This window comes from Ammospiza caudacuta, chromosome 3, assembly GCF_027887145.1.
Source record: "Ammospiza caudacuta isolate bAmmCau1 chromosome 3, bAmmCau1.pri, whole genome shotgun sequence".
NCBI lineage: Eukaryota > Metazoa > Chordata > Aves > Passeriformes > Passerellidae > Ammospiza > Ammospiza caudacuta.
The window spans coordinates 68,557,420-68,577,560 of record NC_080595.1 but is presented as its reverse complement, the minus strand read 5'-3'; the positions used below and the strand labels follow the sequence as shown (position 1 = coordinate 68,577,560).

Genomic DNA, 20,141 nt, shown 5'->3' with positions numbered 1-20,141 from the left:
CTCCCTGAGACAGCCCCTTCGGCTCGAGGTCATGGTCCCTCCAGCACCTGGTGCAATGATTTTTACTCTGTTTCTCTAGGCAGCCAGTTACCCCATAGACAGCAAACCAGCACTGACATTTTTCATCACAGCATTTCTTTTGTAATTTATCCTCATCCTGCACTCCATACAACTCATGTGTCTCACCTTTCTTCTTCCCAGCTGAAGTGTTGAAAAGGAGAAGACCTTTATAAGGGCTTTTTAAAAGGACCTTTACCTGAAATGCAGCATCAATTTCTCAAGCCGTGTCTCCTTTCGCACGCTTCAAACTTACATTGCAGATGAAATTTGAAGAGAAAAGCTATATGCAAAGATCATGTCGATTTCAAAGTCCACTTAGTTATTTGATTTCTTCTTTAGTTACCATGTTTTTATTCATAGTCAGATGACCTTTTCTTTATGGTTTGCTAACAGGTATCATTTTATCGAGGAAGTGGAACTGTGAAATGTGTGACTTGCACTCAATAATGAAGTCCGATAAGTTGGTATGAAGTGATCCAAAATAATTCCCCTCCTAGGACTGTGTACACTTGCTTGTTTCCTAGCTTTTAAAGAGCTGTTTTGTTCCTAGCCAGCTGTACATCTCCTGCAGCTCCTTCTGCTTTTTTCTGCACTGGCCAATGGGCACAGCCCCACTTCACTGGGAAACAAATGGGTTTTTGCTCAAGTAGGATCAACTGAGTGGTTTAGTGTCCCTTGCAGAGTATCATTTTATGAGGCTTTCAAGATGTTGTGATTTTTCCCTCTGCTGCTACTTTTATCACCAGACAGGTTTATTGCACCTGTAGCAGTAGATCTATGAAAATCCATGGAAAATGCAGAAAATTAGTTTAACTGAGCTTTAGAGCTTTTGAAACCAAACTGAAGAGAAGATTGTCTTTGAAGTGTTTTGATTCATTAGCATTTCATTCTTATATAATACAGCCTTGCAACATCATTGCATGCAGGACATGACTGAGTTTATAAACAGCTGCATCTCTAGTCTTACCCCACATGCAGGCATCTTCTTAGCACACTGAACACTTTCCAGGCCCATGGAAGCTGGAAATTCAGCCTGTTAACTTGACACAATTCTGGTGATATATGTGTAATTCAAGATGTTAATTTTTCAAGATTTTATCATATTAAAATGTAAAAATAAGTAGCTTTCAATTGGAGATAGATTACTAGATTGTCATGCATCATTCTTAAAAGTTCTCGCATCCCCCAAATAAAAGATGTCTTTTTTCTGTAATCAAAAATTGATTTCAAGTATTCCAGTGGATGGATAAATGGCTGGCTTCTTTGGTAGCTGAATATCCACCATTGCCATAGCATTTAAGTATACACCACCATATTTTTAATTTTTTTTTTTAATTCTCACCATATTGAGATGTGTTATACAATTTTTGTGTTCAAAACCTTCCTAGCTGGTCTGTTCTCATTTTACCTTCCTCTTTAGCACAAGTAACAGGTCTTATGCTAAAGAGGACTGTCTTTGGCCGTTCTTTGTTATGGATACATGGACATGAGTGGTGCTAAAAAATTCAGGGCCCCCTCTCTGGGTGCATAGAGTTGGAACTTTATATAAATATGGGGCCATTTTTTTGTAGGAGTATTCTTTTTTATATTTTGATCTCAGCCTAAGCTCTTTTGTTATGTGAACTTTTAGACTTATTCATTTTCCTTTGCAAGCTCCATGTTGTCTTTAGTCATTCTAAGCAAATTATGTTCTCACTAAATAATCTAAGCAGTTTATTTTATATTTTCCAGCAGCTAGAGCAGGAATACTGATTGTGTTCTGGACCAGCAGGTTGAATCACACTATATTATATCATTACCTAGCAAGCCAAGCACAATCAATTATATTATTCCTTGGCAAATTCATTCATGACTTTATCCAAGATGCAGCTATAAAAATTCAGAATTTCTGGATATAGTAGTAATTCGTGTATCTTGATTTAGAATCTCAGGGAGTATCTGTGGCAAAGGACTTGGACAGACAGATGAACATGGTACTCAAAACCTTCCAGGACCAGAAATCTGAAATTATGCTAGTTGACACCTCCTTTGCTGATAATAAGTGATGTTTCTAAAAATTAGCTTTCAGTGCTAATTCTAACAGTATCCATCCAGTGGAAGAGAGCAAATGACAATCTTCCCATTACATCAAGAAGCAAGCCATGAAGACAGGGATTTTTCTAGATGGAGAAGAGAGGGTGAAGGTTGGGGGAAGGGGTTTCCTGGTTTTTTTGGTCCAGCAGAGATCCTAAGCAATGCCTGTGAATTTGGGATTTACACAGTCTTCACTGTAGTGAAAATTTGGCCCTTGCTACAAACATGAATTGAAGTCAGTGTGAGTTTTTCTGCTGTCTTTGGTGCACTTCAGTTCATTTTCCTAAATTAGAAAAGCCTACCACTCAAGGAGTAATCTTTAGAAAAATTCACAGTTTCATGACTATACAGATGAAACGTTATTTTTGACCTTGACTCTATATGCTTCAGGCAGTCCTGGATTTTCTTGGAGCAGGATGGATACAAAGTCTGTGATTTGACAGTAGGAGTTAAATAAAATTGGTTTGGTTTGGGGGAGGATTGTTTATTACTTTGATCTTTATTTGGCAGCCATCCATAAACATCGGAGAGACTTTTCCCAAATCTCTGACCTGAGAAAATACTTCAGTTTGTGTTCTCACCTTTTTTTTTTAACTTCCCTGACAGTATTAGCTGAAGTCAGTAAGATCCTGTTTGCTTGCACTTGTTAGGGAACTAACACCTACCTATTTTAAACTTTGACAGTGGTGCTGTCAGTGGGGCATCATTATTTCTAGGGAAGCAGGCAGGGCAGGCTAAAAAGCTGTTTTTTACACTATCACTTTCTCAGTCATATATTTAAAGATATTTTCCTGATGAAATTGAGTATGCAGGTTGCTGATCCATAAACTTCCTGTTTTAATGGAATTTGATCTCACAGGGCTTTTATCCTTGTGAATACTTCTAAGCCTGTGCTAATAATGAGGGTAAGTCATATTACTAGTTAATTCTTTATGTCATTGGTAATGTGCAAAAAAACCCTTATGTTCATGTTTCCTTTTCTTTTCCAAAATACAAAATTTCTTACAGTGGATGTCCCTCTCAACAGCTCTGCTCCCATGAAGCTCTACTGCCTTTCAGCTAAGCAGCATCATTTTCAAATATCTTTAAATTTATTTATTTATTTAATTGGTTAGCTATTTGAATTTCCTCCTCCAAATTCTAATCAATTAGAAAATAGTTACATGTCTATATTTAAAGAGCTACCTTGAGGCGTAAAGGAGTTAAGTGTGTCTTTGATCACACAGATTTCTGTGACAGAAAGGGCCCCATCCACTCACCCTTTTTGTGATGATGCAGGATGGCATACAATAAAAAAGCTATGAAGTAAACTGACAGAAGAGAGTAGAAGCCGGAAAACAAAGTGTCTTCCACTAAGATGTTGCACAGCCTGACAGGTTTTTAACAACACAGCACGGATATGGAAGCTTTTTCAAAATACTGCATTTTTAAATGTCTTCCTTTTACAGTGCTATCTTGTAATAGATTCATTAGTTGCAAAGCATGAATAGTGGAACATGGATACTCACTCTTTGGAAGGCATCAAGAAGGGTGTAAATGATGAGGCATTCATATTGCAGAAGTTATGATAAAAGCTTTGATTTCAAATATATATTTCAGACACTAGCTCATCTAAATGTAAAGTTTTTTAGCTTGCTTTCAGTGCTTCTAGCTTGGGATTTTTTCATTTGGTCTCATGTTAAAAGACTGTACACAACAGAACTGATTTGAAGCTTTCTAGGAAAATGCATTTGTGTTGAAAATGCCCAATTATCAAAATGCTAAGTGAACACGTCTTGATCTTAGAATACTCCAAAGCAAACACCACCACCACCACCCCCTTTTTATTGTGGGTAACTTCTGAACCACGTCTTTCTATCTCTTAGTGTCACACCTTCCTGCATACCTCAAATTTTAAAATGTAAAATTTATTGAATTAGTGAAGAAATTATTAGAGAATTGTTCAGAGATCTCTTAAGTATACAACAAGAGTACATGGTGAAGTGTAGTTAGAATCTGAAGGAGATAAATAGCTTTTAATTCCCACGCAGTATGAGAGCTCAAAGGTATTAGGGGAACTCTTCCTGTTACTGGAATTAATGATAAATCTTCAACAAAACCATATTGATTTTAAAGGTGCTGGTGAATATGGATTGGAAAAGGAAAGCTGGGGGGTCACAGCAATAAAGATGCATAATATCAAAGAACGAGAAATGGATTGCAAACTGCAGAGAGCAAAAAATATTGTAGCAAATAACTACATTTTTCTTTATCACAAGAAAAAGTGCAGACAGAAAAAACATAATGAAGCCATCCTATCTAAAGAGATGGATCTTACTGACAACATACTTTTTCTAAATGATGCTCAATGAATATGAAAGCAAAGACCAAGAGGCTAAGTTTTGTAATTACTTGTGGAGGAAAATATCAGCATAAATAAAAACCTCAGCATTTCCCAAGACAAGCATATTTTGAAGACAAGGGAGTACAATGCATTTGTTGAGTTACATATCTCAGCAATAATTTGCAACCCAGGAGAGAAACCAAAAAAAAAGAAAAGTAATGAATCAGCAAGGCAGCAGTTACATTCAAAAGCTTAAACAAGGTTCAGCTACTGAAAATCTACAAAATTTTGAAATTATGATTCTTTGAATTGGATGCTATTTTCACCTTTGCTTAGGGAAACAAAGACTAGAAGTTCCTCAGAGATGTAGACAAAATCATCTTTGAAAGAAAATGCTAAGGGTTAAATGCAGTAATTTATTATAAATTTGTTAAGGAACTGAGTAAACTCTATTTCAAGATGTGACCAGAAAATAAGGTAGAATATTTAGGAAGTGTGCAAAGAATTATGTGTGGCCTACAAGTTATGCCACGGTCTATGAGCTGCCAGGAAGAAACATACATAAAATCTGTTTTGGTATACAACTGGAATTGAAGAGCTTATTCCAGTTGTGCCTCCTACCAGCCACATCAGTGCCTGCTACTGACATACAGGGCTAAAACATCCACATCAGCTTCTCTTTCCTACCAGAATGGAGGAATGGATCAACACACCAAAAAAACATCAGTTAGAAAACATCATTTTTACATGCTTTCCATCTAAGCAGTGGAGTATTTTATTAGCTTCTATAACATCTACAAAATCATCTTCTTTTGTCTAAACTCCCCCTTCCCACTAAACTGGAAGCTTTCAAACCCCTGATATGGGATGGATGCTTGACATCAGCACTGCTGACAAATTTTATTAACTGGACTAAATTTCTGGAATTATTCCCATCACCTACCTGTGTTAAGTTTAGGAAGGAACTCTGTTAAAAAGGCCCATAATGGATCTGAATGAGATTTTTAACAGCTTTAACTTATAGTAATATGAATTTTATATCTTAAAGATAAGAGGAAGACTTGTAAGGGAGAACTCCAAATGCAACTAGACAAAAAAACTATTTTAAAAACTGTTATGCTGAAATAAAAACTGAAATAAACAGAAGACAGGAAATCACAAAAGAAAAATAATACTGTGCAGCTAAAAAAGAGAATGAGTGAAATCTAATTACTGTAAAGGATAAACCAAGCTTGGCAATGAAGAAGAAAGTGAAACAAGCAGTAAAAAGTTCTTGTATATTAAGAGAAGAAATAGTTTTGCTGCACAAGGACAGTGGAGGCAGAAATTGAACGATCTTTCACTTGGCATCAAAACAAAAATGGGACCTTCTGTCATATTCAATAGGGATGAGAGGTAAATGTGAAGACTATGTACCCTCTTTAATAGAAATGGAAATTACTATGTCAGAAGTAGAAACAGAACACAATAATCTGAAAGCTTCAAATTTGACATGGAGTAGACAATAAAATAAGAAGGAGACATAATTAGGAACATGGAGATAAACGGAAAATTGGATTAAATGCAAGCTTGTTCACACAAGACAGATAATCCTGTCTAAATCTGATGTCTGTCCAATCATTTAACAGATTTTTATAGGGAAAAGGGAAATGGTAGATCTAATATGCAAGGCTTTTGAACAGTGCAGCACAGAAAATTAGCAGCTAAAGAACAAGATTATTGATGTAAAGATTGGAAGGCAGGTGAGGAACTGGCTAATGAGGATAAAGGACAAGGCAATGTGCTGAGAGAGAAACAGCATGCTCGAAGGAACTCGCTGATGGAGGTCCCAAAGAGTTGGTCTGAAGACCAGCCTTGTGTAGTGACTGTAGTAATAGACTTGGCACCCTCAGTAGGAAGAAGAATTAGAATAATCAGGCAACCAGAACTGGCTGACATTGAGAAATGCTGTGAAGTACAAAGTGCGAGGCAGTGTCTGTGGCAACAGATGGGAAGAATTTGAGCACGGTCGTGACAAAGCTGTTTCCAAATGAGTCTGTCTAGGTATTTCTGGTATTGATGAAGAAGTGCTAATGCCATAGGACAGGACAACTTACCATCTCAGGGACAGCACTTTTCTAGCTGTAGCTATAGGGTTTTTTTCTGTCAGCTCGAGAGCACCAAACAGCTTTTCTCTTATCTGCTCCAAAGACTTGACAGAGTAACCATATGGGCCCTAACAAAGTACTGAATATGCAGATCCCTAAAAAAATCTTTATTGTATGTAACATGGATTTGATGGGTTGGGAGGGACTATGGAATCTTAACATATATGAATTAATCTATAAATTCACAGGGAGAAAATGAGAATTATTTGATCTAATGATACAAGAACATATGGGTGAAAACTGAAAATGTATAGAAATTAGGGGGATTTTTTTGCAATCATGGCAGGGAGGTTCCAGGATAATTTCAAATAGGTTAGTGGGAAGTGAAAAAAAATCCCTAATAACGCTTGCATGAGAAGGATTTGCCAGATGGAATATGTCATCTGATTGTAAGCAGTAATGGGGGGCTGGATTCGACAGCTTAGGACATGCTCTCCACTCTGATTCCCTCATGCACCTGCCTTGAGAGTCGACTCAATTGAGAGCTCCTGGAGCTCCTGCAGTTTGGCCTCTCGTTGCCAGCAGCAAATGTGTCACACTGCAGAGAACCCTGACATGAAACAGCCATGTCACACTGCCTCCAGACAGCTGGCCTGGTCACTCATCCTCAGAGTAATGGCAGCTGCACAGTCCTTGGGTCTCAGGGTAGGAGTGCCCCAAATTTCCATTGCCAGGAAAAAAGAACACCTTTTGGGAAGGAGTTTATACAGGAATGTATTGTTAGATTCAGCAGAAAAAATATAAACAAAGAATCCAAGATAAATCAGTTATTGTAACTGTGGTTTTGAATGCACTGAGCACAATTAGCCTCATGTACAGTAATAGAGAATCATTACAGCAGACAGCTGCTGCTATATTAAATACTTGCACACAAACCCAAAAGGACACATGGCAACTGGCAGCTGATAGAGAAAACCAACAAAGAATACTGAAAGGTAAAAGGGGGGAGGGGAAATTGATTTTATAAGCTTTTCTGTTGTGCTCCTCCTTTTTGTATTAAGAACATCTGAAAGGATAGGTCCTTCACCACTTTCTTGCCAAGTAATTGAAATAAAATAACCAGAAATTAAGCCCCTTTATGCCATAGTAACGATGCTCACAGGAAATTAGAGAAATGTAATAGAAGTGTTTTAACTACACATAAAAATCTCTTTCCTACATAGATAAGATTAAAACAGATTGCAGGACTCATTCTACCTTGCACTTTTTAATTAGACAGACTGCTGGTACCGCAGGGGTACTGAACACAGGCTCCTTTTTTCTCCACATCTGATGTCAGAGGCAACAAAGGGAAAGAGAAGAGAAAGCAGTGTTCCCATCTCTCCTGGCACTCAGGAAATTAAGATAAGCCATTTCACACAAACATTTTGCCCTATCAGGCATGTATTTAGAAATGACAGGCTATTATTATTTTTTCTGAGAATGCCATTTGAGAAGCATGAAATCATGCAGCTTTGTGCAAAATCAGTATTTGCCTTACAGCTGCCTATGTCAAGCTCAGAGATTTTTCCCCAAAATGCTATTAGTTTTCTCCATAAGTTTGTTTCATTCTACCAATGAATTCCAGGAAATCTATTACGTTTCCTAAAAATTTAATAGAATTTGCGGTGACAGTTTTCCAGTAAACCCTCCTCATTGTTTTCCCTTGTGGATAACCTCAGCATCTAAAAGGTAAGAAAGCTTGGGTGTTTCCCACTGACCACTGCCTTACCAGTTATACTGTGCCCACCAGCAAATATAATCCAAGAACTGAAAAAGAGGGTGCTGCTGTATGACAGAAAGTATAGATCAGTATGTTTTACATGGAGTAAAACATGCAAGCAGTAGAACAGAATCAACTGGAAAATTCAGAAAATGTGTCATCTGGTTCCTTGTCATCACGGTTTCTATGCAACATTTGCAATTCAGCATAAGCCATAGTAATGGACAGCATTTCATCTGAATTAGATCATATTGAGAGTGCAGGCAAGCATCAGGAATTGAGAAGTATGGCCCTTCTGCCATGCATGAAATGACAGGAAAAACTTCCTTTGGTTTCTTTGTTTTCACCAAATGGCAACAAGGGCAGAGTCAGGTTTTCACTGTCATTCAGGCAAACCAGAAATTTCTTGCTTTGGATTCTGCTGGAATGTGTGATGTGTTGAGACAAGCCTCCTTCATTCAGTGATGATCAGAGATATGGAGTAAGTAGCTACACACTCCACTTTTCATCCCAGCTGTGTTCAGAGAGCAAGGTAGGACTTGAAGTTACCACTCAAGGCTCTATCCTCGTGTTTTGCCTAAGAAATAGCTGGAAGTCATTTAAGTGTGAAGATAATGCAATCCTGCTGGTAGTGGACAGACTTGCTGTCCAGAAGTTACTGTCATTACTGAAGCTGTCCAGTGCCCCTTGGTGCCCTTCTCAGCAAGAGAACCAACATTTCTGCTCTGGCATTCCAGCTTCTGCAGTTGGTGAGCAGGGAAGGCACTCTAAACCATACCTCAGTGGTTTGGGTCCCTTTGGAAATTTCTTAAAAACTGAAAGATCTGGCAGGACACATAAAGGTTCAGGTGGATTTGTTTTTTCCATTCCAGTGCAGTCTGGAAAACTCACAGCAACTCTTCTGGTGTGTATGGTGCCATTTGGGGCTACAAAATATGGTGTTGCACTGTTGGGGGTTGCTTCAGTTTCTGCTGATGAGCAGATCAAGCTCTGAATCCCAAAGAGGTATCTTCCTCATAGGCTGGGACAAAAATAGTCAGGAGTAGTTTAAGGCACAGTGCTGATCCAAGACAGAGTCAGTCAGATCCTCCTGGGTGTGATCCAAGGCGGTGCCAGAGAGCACTGTGAGCTGTGACTGGGATGCTGGCTCCTGTTGCTATTAATAATGTGGCTGCAGCATCCAGCCAGGCAAGTGAGAGCACTGTGTGAATTCCTAGCTCTCAGAGCCCTCAGCCTTCTGGTGCTGCTGCTGGCTGGAGAGTGTGTGCATCCCACAGTGCGACTTCTGCACTTGGTCATGGTGAGCTTCATTTGCTGTGTTGGAGGCGAAAATAGAAAATTGTGGAAAGAAGCTCAGCCTCTCGATCAATTTATCAAACAGAGTGGAAATGTCTGTTTGCTATATAAAAGATAATGAGAGAAATTTGGTTTTAACTCCCTTCACTCAGCCTGCTCAGGTATGCATGTTTGAAATTACCCAGGGGAAAAAGCCATAAGTCAGTGAAAGAACACCTATTGGCCTTAGCTTTGATGGGCTGTGCAGCGTATGCTACAAACTGAATCAATCTGGAAAGCAGAGTTCACTGCACTGCACAGACCCACTGATGGGAAGGAAGAAGGTGGTGGAACTGGAGAACATGGATAGTGCCAGCAGAAATATGGAACTGGATTAATTCCACCTGATATGTACATTTTTACCCCTCTTCATCAGTGTAATTCTGAGGAGGTCACTTTTCTCTGAGATTTAAAACTTGAATTAATGGACCTGATTTCTTTATTCATTTATGCCAAAATGTGGAGAACTGCCAGATGAGATAGAGAAAAAGGTAGTTATTCCATTTCATACTTTATCACTGCATATGTGAAACACGCCAATTATAAATTTTCAGTTAGTACATTAATAACAAAAAAAAACTTTTTAAAGACTTGAAAAGCACAGTTGAGTTGCCATAGGCTAGGAGCTGGGGTTCATACTACCTAAAGAGATTCAGTGTGTGGCTGCTGTTTTGAAATACAAATGGAGTGCTGGAGTGCTGCAGCTCAAATAGTCTGCTCCTGCAACTATTTCCAGTTCAATGGACTGAGTAAAACAGAATTAGCATTTTCATAACCATTGCAATAATGTTCAAGATCATTATCATGATGGCTGAGCGAAAACCCAAAATTAGCAAATCATTGAATTTCTTTGTCTGCATGGGCTTTTCTGCAGACTCACATCTGTCTCGTTTTATCACTCTGGATACTGTTTTGCCATGGTGTCAGGAGTAACATGGGCATGGACATCTGTGACAGCCAGAACTACTTGTCTGCAGATTCCCTCTGCAGGAGTCAGTCAGCACAGCCTTTCCTAGATGTGGTTTTTCCATGCTGATTTTTCCATCTGATTTTTCCATGCGTGTTTCTTTGGGCTTTCCCTTCTATATTCATGACCCGTGTACTGAAGAATAACTTTTTCTCTCCAGACCAAGGCATGAATCTACTACCTTCTAAGTAGTTTTTCTTTCTGTTTTTTTCTTCTCCTGTTACTGTCTAATCACTGTTCGAGACAATGAAATCAGATGCACACGTTTCCCTGTTAAGAAGCTTCCTTTTCTCCCACCTTTCCAAGGGGATTATTTTAAAGCATAAGAGTCTCAAGTGGAAATAGTAGAAGCATTTTACCTGTAGTGATTTCAGGATATATGAAAGACAAGTTTTGCATGGACAGGCTGTAAAAAGTAGAGGATAAAACCAGTAGGGAGTAAATTTTGAAAGGTTTAATAGTTTATTCTGGATTTTTAAAAATACTACATTTTCAGGTGCCTTTATACTCAACTTCTTTATTTTAGGTACCTTGGGATGCTTTGCTTACTCATAATTTTGATTCGCTTGCCACAAAAATGCTATATATATAAGCTAAATTTTGTTTTGTGAACTTCATCTACACTTTTACGTAGCACTGCAGATATGTTTGGGTTCTTTCCTTTTTTAAAGTCAAAGCCTTTGTGCATTGGTAACAGAAGGAGTAATTTCACCTTACATTTGCTGTGATAGCTGCAGCTCGCTGCTGCAGTGGTTTTCCTGGTGGGGTTCTACAGTTGCACACTCTGGAGTGATGTCCCTATTCCTGCAGCCAAGCCATGAGCCTCCATAAGCTCATCTGCTGAACCTGACTGAGCAGATCCATTCAAGTACTGGGTTCCTAATGAACAACTCAGATAAATACCAGAAATGTCCACTCACCAGAATCTGTGCTTGTTTTGATAGGCTGACCAAATCTTGTTAAGCATGTTATCTTTTTATATTTATCTAGGTTTTGTGTTGTGTGTTTATCTTCAAATTGGCAGGCACCAAAGACAGCCTTTTACATGCTGAAAGTTAGTTTAATGTAGGCTAATGTTAGTTTAATGTAGGCTATTTTTACCACAGGTACTAAATGGTATCTATAGAAGATTTTTTGTGTGTTTTCAGAGTTTTTTAACATTTATGAATATCATTGTATGATCCATATTGAATACTATTGATTGGGGAAGCATTTATAGACACACAGATGTCAGAGCAGAGCTGACATGATCAGATCTGTAGAACCGATTTAACTATTTGATTTGACTGTCAAAAAAGCTTTGGCACATGCTTTTCATGTCAGTGATGAAATCTGAAATGTTGTAAGTAAGGCACTTTCCCTGCAAAGGAGCTCTCTGCCTTCTCCTCAGAGGATCCCTATTCCCCATTTTTATTCTGTAAACTCATATTTATTCAGTAACCAAGTGAATATCTTTTAAATGGGTAAGAAACTGAGGATCGTATAAAATCATTGTGATTCAAAAATTAAATTCACAGGTTGAAAATCAAATCCGGGGACTCAAGGCTGTTAGATCATTGACCCCACCACAAAGTCATCTGGTCTCTCAATAAGCTTCATGGATGAGCAAGTTTGCACATGTAATACACATGTACCTATAAATGTAGATAGGAAATCCACAGTAAAACTGTTTAATGATATGGAAACATGGGTTGACTTTTAGTCTGTTCAGGGTGTGTGAGACTCATTAGCTAATTTGAGCTAACCAGTTTCTCTTCACCATGTTACTCTTTGTGCAGTTATCCTGCTTAGCACGGAGGGATGGATTTGGAGAGGCATACAAATCTGGATATTTTAAAAATACTTTTTCTTAGAGGAAATATGTTCTCTGTAGAAAGAGTAAAATGAAGCACAATATCATTCTAAAGTAGCTTTTTAGACAGAGAGAGGAATTACACACTTCCCAAGAACCTACAGTTTGGTACTGCAGTTGTGTGGAGAGTGGCAATGAAAAGCGATCCTCCCTCACTTGGTTTCTAAGGAATGTCTCTTTCCTCTGTTTTTGAATGTGTTTCTTTTTCCTGCCTATTAATAGCAAATCTCAGTAGATGAGGTTTGCAGATGAATATGAAAAAAACCTCCAAAACCTACATGGTAGTAGAGTGTGCCTGAAATCTTATCTGCCATAAATCACAGATTTCAGCTGGAGTCTGAGTAGCATAGTACAGTGAACAACAAATTTTGGGTTTGGGAACTAGGTCTGCATCTTTCCATTGCACTGATGGATTCACTGCTGTTTTAATAGGAGGAAAATACCCATTTATTTCAAAGGGGTTTGGATCAGTCTGAAAGGGTGTTGACAAAAACCAGAGATTTGCCATGTACTTCGGTATATGTTCCTATATTAACTTCACTATCTATCTTTCTACTTCAGTGTTGCAGAGAGCTGCTGCACAAATGAATTCAGCCTGAACCTTGTTTCTAAGGAAGGTAAAAAGGAAGGAATTCTCATAGGGCTGTTGGACTCCAGGTCTCTTTGAACTAGCTGCGCACAGATACCAAAGACAAATGTTTCACAGATCTTTGTTTAGATTTCCCCAAGCTTGCCCAAAGCCTTTCCTCCAGGCTGGAGAGCTGCCATGAGGGAGGACACTACCATGGAAAGAATACTATCAGACAAAAGAACCCACTGGCAGGAAACCTCTGAGAGAGGAATGAGAGGTATGGCCAGGAGAAAGGGGATATAGTAGAGCTGGAGCCATGAACCAAAGCAAAAATAAGTTTATTTTGTCTGGACAGCTCCTAGAACAAGAAAGAAAGCATATTTAGCTGCTGGAAGCCCCACAGATTCTTCACAGCAGGACACAAGGCATTCACAGATCTGGCTGGCACTCTGGCTATGCAGTGGGCCAAGCCAATTGGCTGGCTGGGGTGAGAAATTCAAGCATAAGGTGGGAATGAGGGACAGTGGAAAACTAGGGATGGGAAACTACATGCATTTGGCTCCTGAGATTTTCTTCAGCTTAGTCAGCTTCACTGCTGCCAAGTGATACTCAAGTTCAAATACAAAGAGGGGAAGAAAGCGCTGAGAACAAAATTGTACTGAAAATGGAGGGGGAGAAATCAAGCAGAAGTTTGAAATTATTGACTTGTGTTTCATTGCCATGTGGGGGAGATGTAGGCCTAACAGTCCTATCAGAGCTGTGTCACATGGAAGGAATCCTTCAGCAGACACTGGGTGAGGCTCAGCAGTGTCTCTGTGACTCTAGGACAGCTGGGTGGTTTCATCAAATTGTGCTGCCATACATCATGTGAGGGCCTGGTGGCATACATGTTAAAAAACAATTAAAAGCTGATGAAAAGCAAAACCCTTCCTACCCTCTAATCCTTCTCACATGCTTTAAAAACTTTCCCCATTATGGTATTTTCCCTGTTGAACATGCACACTGGATGTGGGAAATAGACCTATCACCATGGGTTATGTGACCAAAGCTTTCAGAGATACTGAGGGTTCTGTAAAAAGTCCAAATGCTTCCTCAGGCAGGAGGCTAGATGAAGGTTTTGTAGATTTATGAAGCAGTAACAAATTACCATCACTACAGATTTAGCTTAAGTAAAGTTTGTTTTCTCCACAATGATAATTTCTTTAAGCAAAAAAGAATTGCTAAAAGAATTTCAAGATAATATAGTCCATTCTGTCTATTTTGTGCTGTGCTAAGGTGATCCAGAGGAAACAAACGGGGCATCCATCAAAGCAGAGTCAGTCGGGATTAACAAACAGACTTGCAGACACCTTTATATAAAATCCTGAAGTACCTCGTGGAGCAGCTAATAGCAGGTTGCAAATGGTTGATGGTGTTCAGGTACAGATTCTTGACAGCTGCAGAATACAGGCACTTCTAGAAGTTCCACTGAATACAAATCATTTATATCCTCAACGAGGTGGCTGTGCTATTTGTCCTTCATGGTTTCCCACACACAGCATGCATGAACAAATAACTTGTAGTGTGGGATCAGCAGACAAGTCATGTGGGCTTGAAGCCATTTTTGTGTCCCCTGTAGCCAGAACCCAGTATCTACAGCTAGTACCCAATGGTCTGTGCTTTTGAAACCCTGTCTTTGCCTTTAGCTTTATCTGCAAGGGCTAACAAGTTGCCTGAAAGGTTCTTTGTGTTGTATTTTTAGTTCAGACACAAGTCTGTATATGTCAAAAAATTCAGGCTGACCTCTGATCTAGTGAAGCTGTGTGCCAAAATATGTGTACTTGAGCTTTCAGTTAACTGCCCTCCCTGTGTACTGTCAAACCTCATGATCCTGACCCAGAGCACGTTTCACAGCTGAAGTTTATCCTGTCCAAACTCACATTACATCTTCTAGCACCTGCTTTCTATTCACAAGCAAGAGATACTGCAGACAGGGTAGTTTTTAAGAGTAGCTTTTTAAAGTGCCTTTATTTATACATATATATATTTAAAATTGTTATTGAAATTATTATTTAATTATATTTTTATATTTCTAACAGCATGTTAACTTCACAGACATGTGCTTTAGCTGTAACTAACTTCAGATTTGTCCACTGCCTGTCTGACGACTGTAAATGATGGTACCTCGTACTGGAGCTGGAGAAACTTGGACTCAGAGAAGTAGCTGGCTTGTCTAAAAGCATGAAAAAATCAGCTCTGGATCTGTGGCCAAAACTCAGTTTTCCCAAGTCCCAGACAGTCAATACTTAACATGCCTGGCCCAGGGGAAGGCAATAATTAGCTCTTGTTTATGAAGGACAGAGGAATTGGTGAGAGTAAATTAAATCTCAAAGAGTCATTCCCATAAAAATTCAACATCCAAATGACAGGGAGTTTGTTCTGTGCAGCACGTGCCAAAACAAGGATCTGTGCCTGACCCTGTCTTTGGGTCTTCATGAACTCAGGGTAATTGGTGCTGTGTCTAACGACTCTGGTGTTACTTCTGCTCAGTTTTCAGGACTTTACTTGTTGTCGTTCTTCACAATCCTCGTTGGGCTGATGCTCTACTCCTCCACATCCACCTACGTAGCCCAGGATCCTCGGGTGTACAAGCAGTTCCGAAACCCCTCTGGACCTGTTGTAGACCTGCCAGCCAGCAGCCAGATGGAGCCTTCTGTGACATACACCAGCCTGGGGCAGGAGACAGAAGAGGAGCCTCACGTTAGAGTTGCTTAAACCCAGGGCTGTTGATCACCTATTGACAGTGGAGCTCGTGTATCCATTATCTCTGTATTGTACATAGAGAAAGGTATTTACCAGGTGCAGTTACACTGGTGAGCTGCAAGGTAGCAAATAAGGAAAGCTCATACAAACACAAATTAATAGTTCCAGGGTGTTCCTTGCAAGGAGATGCCAGTCCCTCGTTTACGAAATGAGCAGCATGTTTGCAATACAAACTGCTGTGTAGGAATCAGTTAATGTCAAACTACCTGTGACAGATATTCAATACATAAGATTAAATTGCAAAAAAAAAAAAATTAATAGAAGGGTGTTTTACACACCCAGAGTGATGTTATGCCTAAGCCACAGCAGCTGTGGAAAAAATGCCTTTTTACATCAAATACACTTTGTGCAGTCACTGTTAATTTCTCTCTAAAATTTGTTTGTTTGCGCAAAACAGATGGGTTAATCGTGGTAACAACCCCCTGACACATTTTTGCTAGCACCTTGGATTTGGTGAGGGAAATACAATGAAGTTCTTCTGTGCTCTCTGTCTAGTTGCCCTTTCTAGGTAATCTGATCCATGAATCCAGAGAAGGGACAACTTACAATATCCGTCTCTATTCTAGGAATAGGTATAAGGCGAGCATTTTAGCCTTTCTATATTTGCAGAAGTGAAGTACTCAAGCATTGACCTCTCTATGATCCATGGCAGATTTCCTAGTGGCCAAGGTTCTGCATCAGGTGACAGGGAGTCAATTTCTCTGTAGTCGTGACTCAACACAGATTTCTTACTTTTAAAATTTTAACCTGTAGGAAGAAAAATACCTTTTCTAGTTTCCTATGTATTGTACCTCTCCACGAAAAGATGACATATCATGTGGATCAGGGCACTTATTTTAGATACTCAGTGCATCGAGGGTGCCTTCTGCTCTTCCAGTTTGCTTAGTCTCCCGTGGTTCATTATTCTAACAATAGCTATTTAGAAATGTGTCAGTTTTTCACCAAAACCCACAGATTGTAAAAATCAGGAAGATTAAGAGAGGAATTCATGAGCAGAAAGACTGGACCATCTGCTGGTGTTGCTGCAGTAGCACAAAGGCATTTTACTGGCAGGGTGCAGCCAATTATTTTTCATTAGCTGTGAAGCAAGCAGAAGAATTCAGCAGTTTTTTTACATTCCTGAGGACGTGTGAAAATAGTAAGGGTGTGCTCCACACTTCTGTATACAACTGTACTTCTGCCTCAGGAGCCTTACCAGAATGGGGAAAATCTTAGTCACCACCATGAAAAATCCATCTTTGCCTGTATGTTTGCTCCTCTGAAAGCCCAGTACAAGGAAATAATTATTTCAATATCCTTTATCTATTTGTAATTTAAAATTAAAGAAGACGAGGTGTTCCTGTGTCTAACAATAGATGGGGAATCTAGGAGAGATCTTGGTTTTATTCACCAATCTGCCACATCTTTGCATGAATCCTTGGGCATGACTTACCTTCTGTGTGGCTGAGTTTCCCAATCAGTATATATGGAAATAATGACATTTTACCTACCTCACAGAGGTGCTATGGGACCAAGTTATTTTAAAATGCTTCAGGATCTTCAGAAACAAGGAGTTTAAGAAGCACATAACAGTGCTGTAAAAATGTGTTTACATTCATTGTATTTGAAAATGGAGTTTACGGCATGGTTGATGAATATTTTGCTTGTGGGCATAGAAGGTGAATTTGATTTGAATGTTATTCTGCTGAAAAGGACTGTTTCAAGCAAAAATGTAGGCCTTCATGTTTGAAAATTACAACTTACCTATTTCTATATAAAAATGAAGAAAAAAGTCAATCTATACATTGGAGATTAGAAAGGTCACACAATTCAACCAAGCAGGATGAATTTCTGCTGAGGTAACATTCATATTTTACAGTCCTGTTCTCCTTTAATACAGAAGGAACTTCCCTGAAGCAGACTGAGAGAAGTTTATATATGCATAAGAGACATGAAGTGGCAAATGTCAAAATGCTCTTGAACAGCAGAAGTATGTGGTATTTTATTCTTACTGTGGAGAAGAGGTCATTTCTTTCCCACTGTGTTTAGGCTGTCTGCCACACCCCTGCTGCACCTAAGGGAGGGTTCTGCAGTATTGCCAAATCATGCCCAAAACTGGCCCTAAAGTTTTGGTTAAGATGCCTTGGTACTAAACTAACAAATGTATGATTTTTTTTTTCCTGCCTTCTGTTTTTTTTTTAAATCTTTTTAGCACTCATGTTTCTGAACTTTTTTTTCCTTAAACTATTGAGGATTTAAAAAACACAAAAAACCCCCCACTAGATTCCTGCAGAAAAACAGAGTCTGTATTCTGGGGATAGTAAGGAAAGTCTAAATAAAAAAAGTAAAAAACACAGAAGAAAGAGTACCAGACACTTCAGGGAAAGATTCTTGGGTCAAGCTCTGTGAGAGCTTCGAGCCAAGGTGGATTTTGTACATTCCCCAGGAGAAGGGGTCTGATTACAATCATGGCTCCCTTAGGTACCCAGAGGCACACTGGTGGGCACCTGTCATCTCAGTCTTTTTTGCTACCTTTTGTACCAATTAAATACCTTTCTCTGAGCATTAGTCCCCGTGTTGGTCTGAGAACCTTGAGGATTGTGCGCGTGTGTGTTTCATGTTTACAGTTCCTTCCTTTTGCATAACTGTTTTGATTAATTTCCTAATTAGTATTTATTTTTAAGCCAAATGTTTGTAGTCCCTCGGCCTCCCCCTCCTCATTTTTCTGACACTAACTTGTAGACGTTTGTTAGAGTCTTCTGTGAAACAGCTGGGCAGGAGGCAGCTCCTGGCCGGGTCACGGGGCTGGGAAGTTTTCCTTACGAGGGGTTGCGATCCATGGGTGGCTGAGAAGTGCCACCAGGCTATTCTGAAAGGCTCTGTTGTACAGGAAGAAGTTATGGATGTTTCAGTGAGCGCTCTGCAGCCAGCCAGCATCCCCTGTGCTTCTGCTGCAGGAGGAGTTTGATGTGCAAAGCGGGGCTGCTTCGCTCTCTGTGTTTCCCCATAAACAAGGTGGATGCTTGGATTAGCGCCAGTGCGCTAGTCCTGGATGGACATCGAAGGAAAACAGTAGTATAGCTTTACAAAGAACTGTGTTGACTGAAAAACTGAGGTCTAGTGGAGGAAAACGTTCCTCCTGCCTGCTTGTGTTCTGCAGTGGGAGCCCTCAGTGTGCACCAGCAAAGGCTCAGCTATCTAACGGCAGCTACTCTCCGTGTGCGTAGGACGTCTCTAGCTCTGCATAGCTCCTTGCCTCAACAAACTGAAACTCTCTGATTCTGCTGGTCCTGGGCAGCCCTTAGCAAGACTGATGGAATTTTCTGATACCAGATGAAAACCCTTACTGGGAGACAGACCTGGTCTTTGTTCCAGCTATAAAGTGTCGAAACACACAACGATAGACCAAGCAATTGAAAATTTTGCACCACTGTGTCATAAGAAGAAGTTTCAATGTATAGTGTAGAGATTGCTAACTTGTGCTATTAACATTTTGACAAGCGTGTAGTATCATTTCCTTTCTTTTTTTTTTTTTTTTTTTTGACAACCATTTAGTATTCCTGAGCTAGCTACAAATATAAATTTTACCCCATGGGTAGGATTTTATTGTTAAATGCCATAATAAAGCACACTAATCTTGACACCGCAGATGGAAGTATGAACCAAAACCAAAACCAGGCAAACAAAATCCCAACCCCAAATCCTGCATTGAGAAGCTGAATAAATCTTTCTCCATTTTGATATTTGCATGCACCTATATGGACTGGCTGTGGCAATGTAATGCCTGTATAATGTTTTCAAATAAAAAAATAAATGCTTTATGAAAGCGGGCTTAGTGGTTTCTTGACTGTTTCCTTTCTGCTATCTTTGCCTTAAACGATTTTTCAGGAGTGTAAATACTGAATTGCTGGGACCAGTTTTTTGCTGTGCTCAGGGCTTCTCCCCCTTGTGAGGTGTTAACTCAGAACTCTTTCCAAGGTGTCTTAAGAATAGATGCCATCATCAAGTGTCTTGCCTGGCCCCCGAGCACTCATCCAGAAGGATAAGAGTACTCCTGCATACCCTCTGTCTTAACCTGCCATTCCCCTAGGGCTAGTTCAGCTATCCTGATAGTCACTGCCCTCATTTGGAGACAAAACTACTCTCTCCACTGCCTTCCAGAAATTATTAATTACTCTAAAATTAATCTGGGTAAATTAATCAGTGTAGAATTAATCTGACAAGTGCATGGTATTGAATGGCTTCTCTGGCAGAGGCTATGAGTGCCTGCAGCTGCCTTTCCCAGCCCTCCCTCCCAGGCTGTCCTGGGACACTGCAACACTACACCCAG

At 39.6% G+C, this 20,141-nt stretch overlaps 1 protein-coding gene across 1 annotated transcript in view; it reads left to right on the top strand.

Annotated features, from left to right (window-relative positions):
- Positions 1–19,642, top strand: part of SLC35F1 (solute carrier family 35 member F1) — a 228,529-nt gene extending 208,887 nt beyond the window's left edge. Inside the window, exon 8 of the mRNA XM_058801928.1 lies at positions 15,560–19,642. Within this exon, the coding sequence (XP_058657911.1) occupies positions 15,560–15,784 (225 nt within the window). The 3' untranslated portion in view covers positions 15,785–19,642. The remainder of the gene's footprint in view (positions 1–15,559) is intronic.
- Positions 19,643–20,141: the final 499 nt, after the last annotated feature.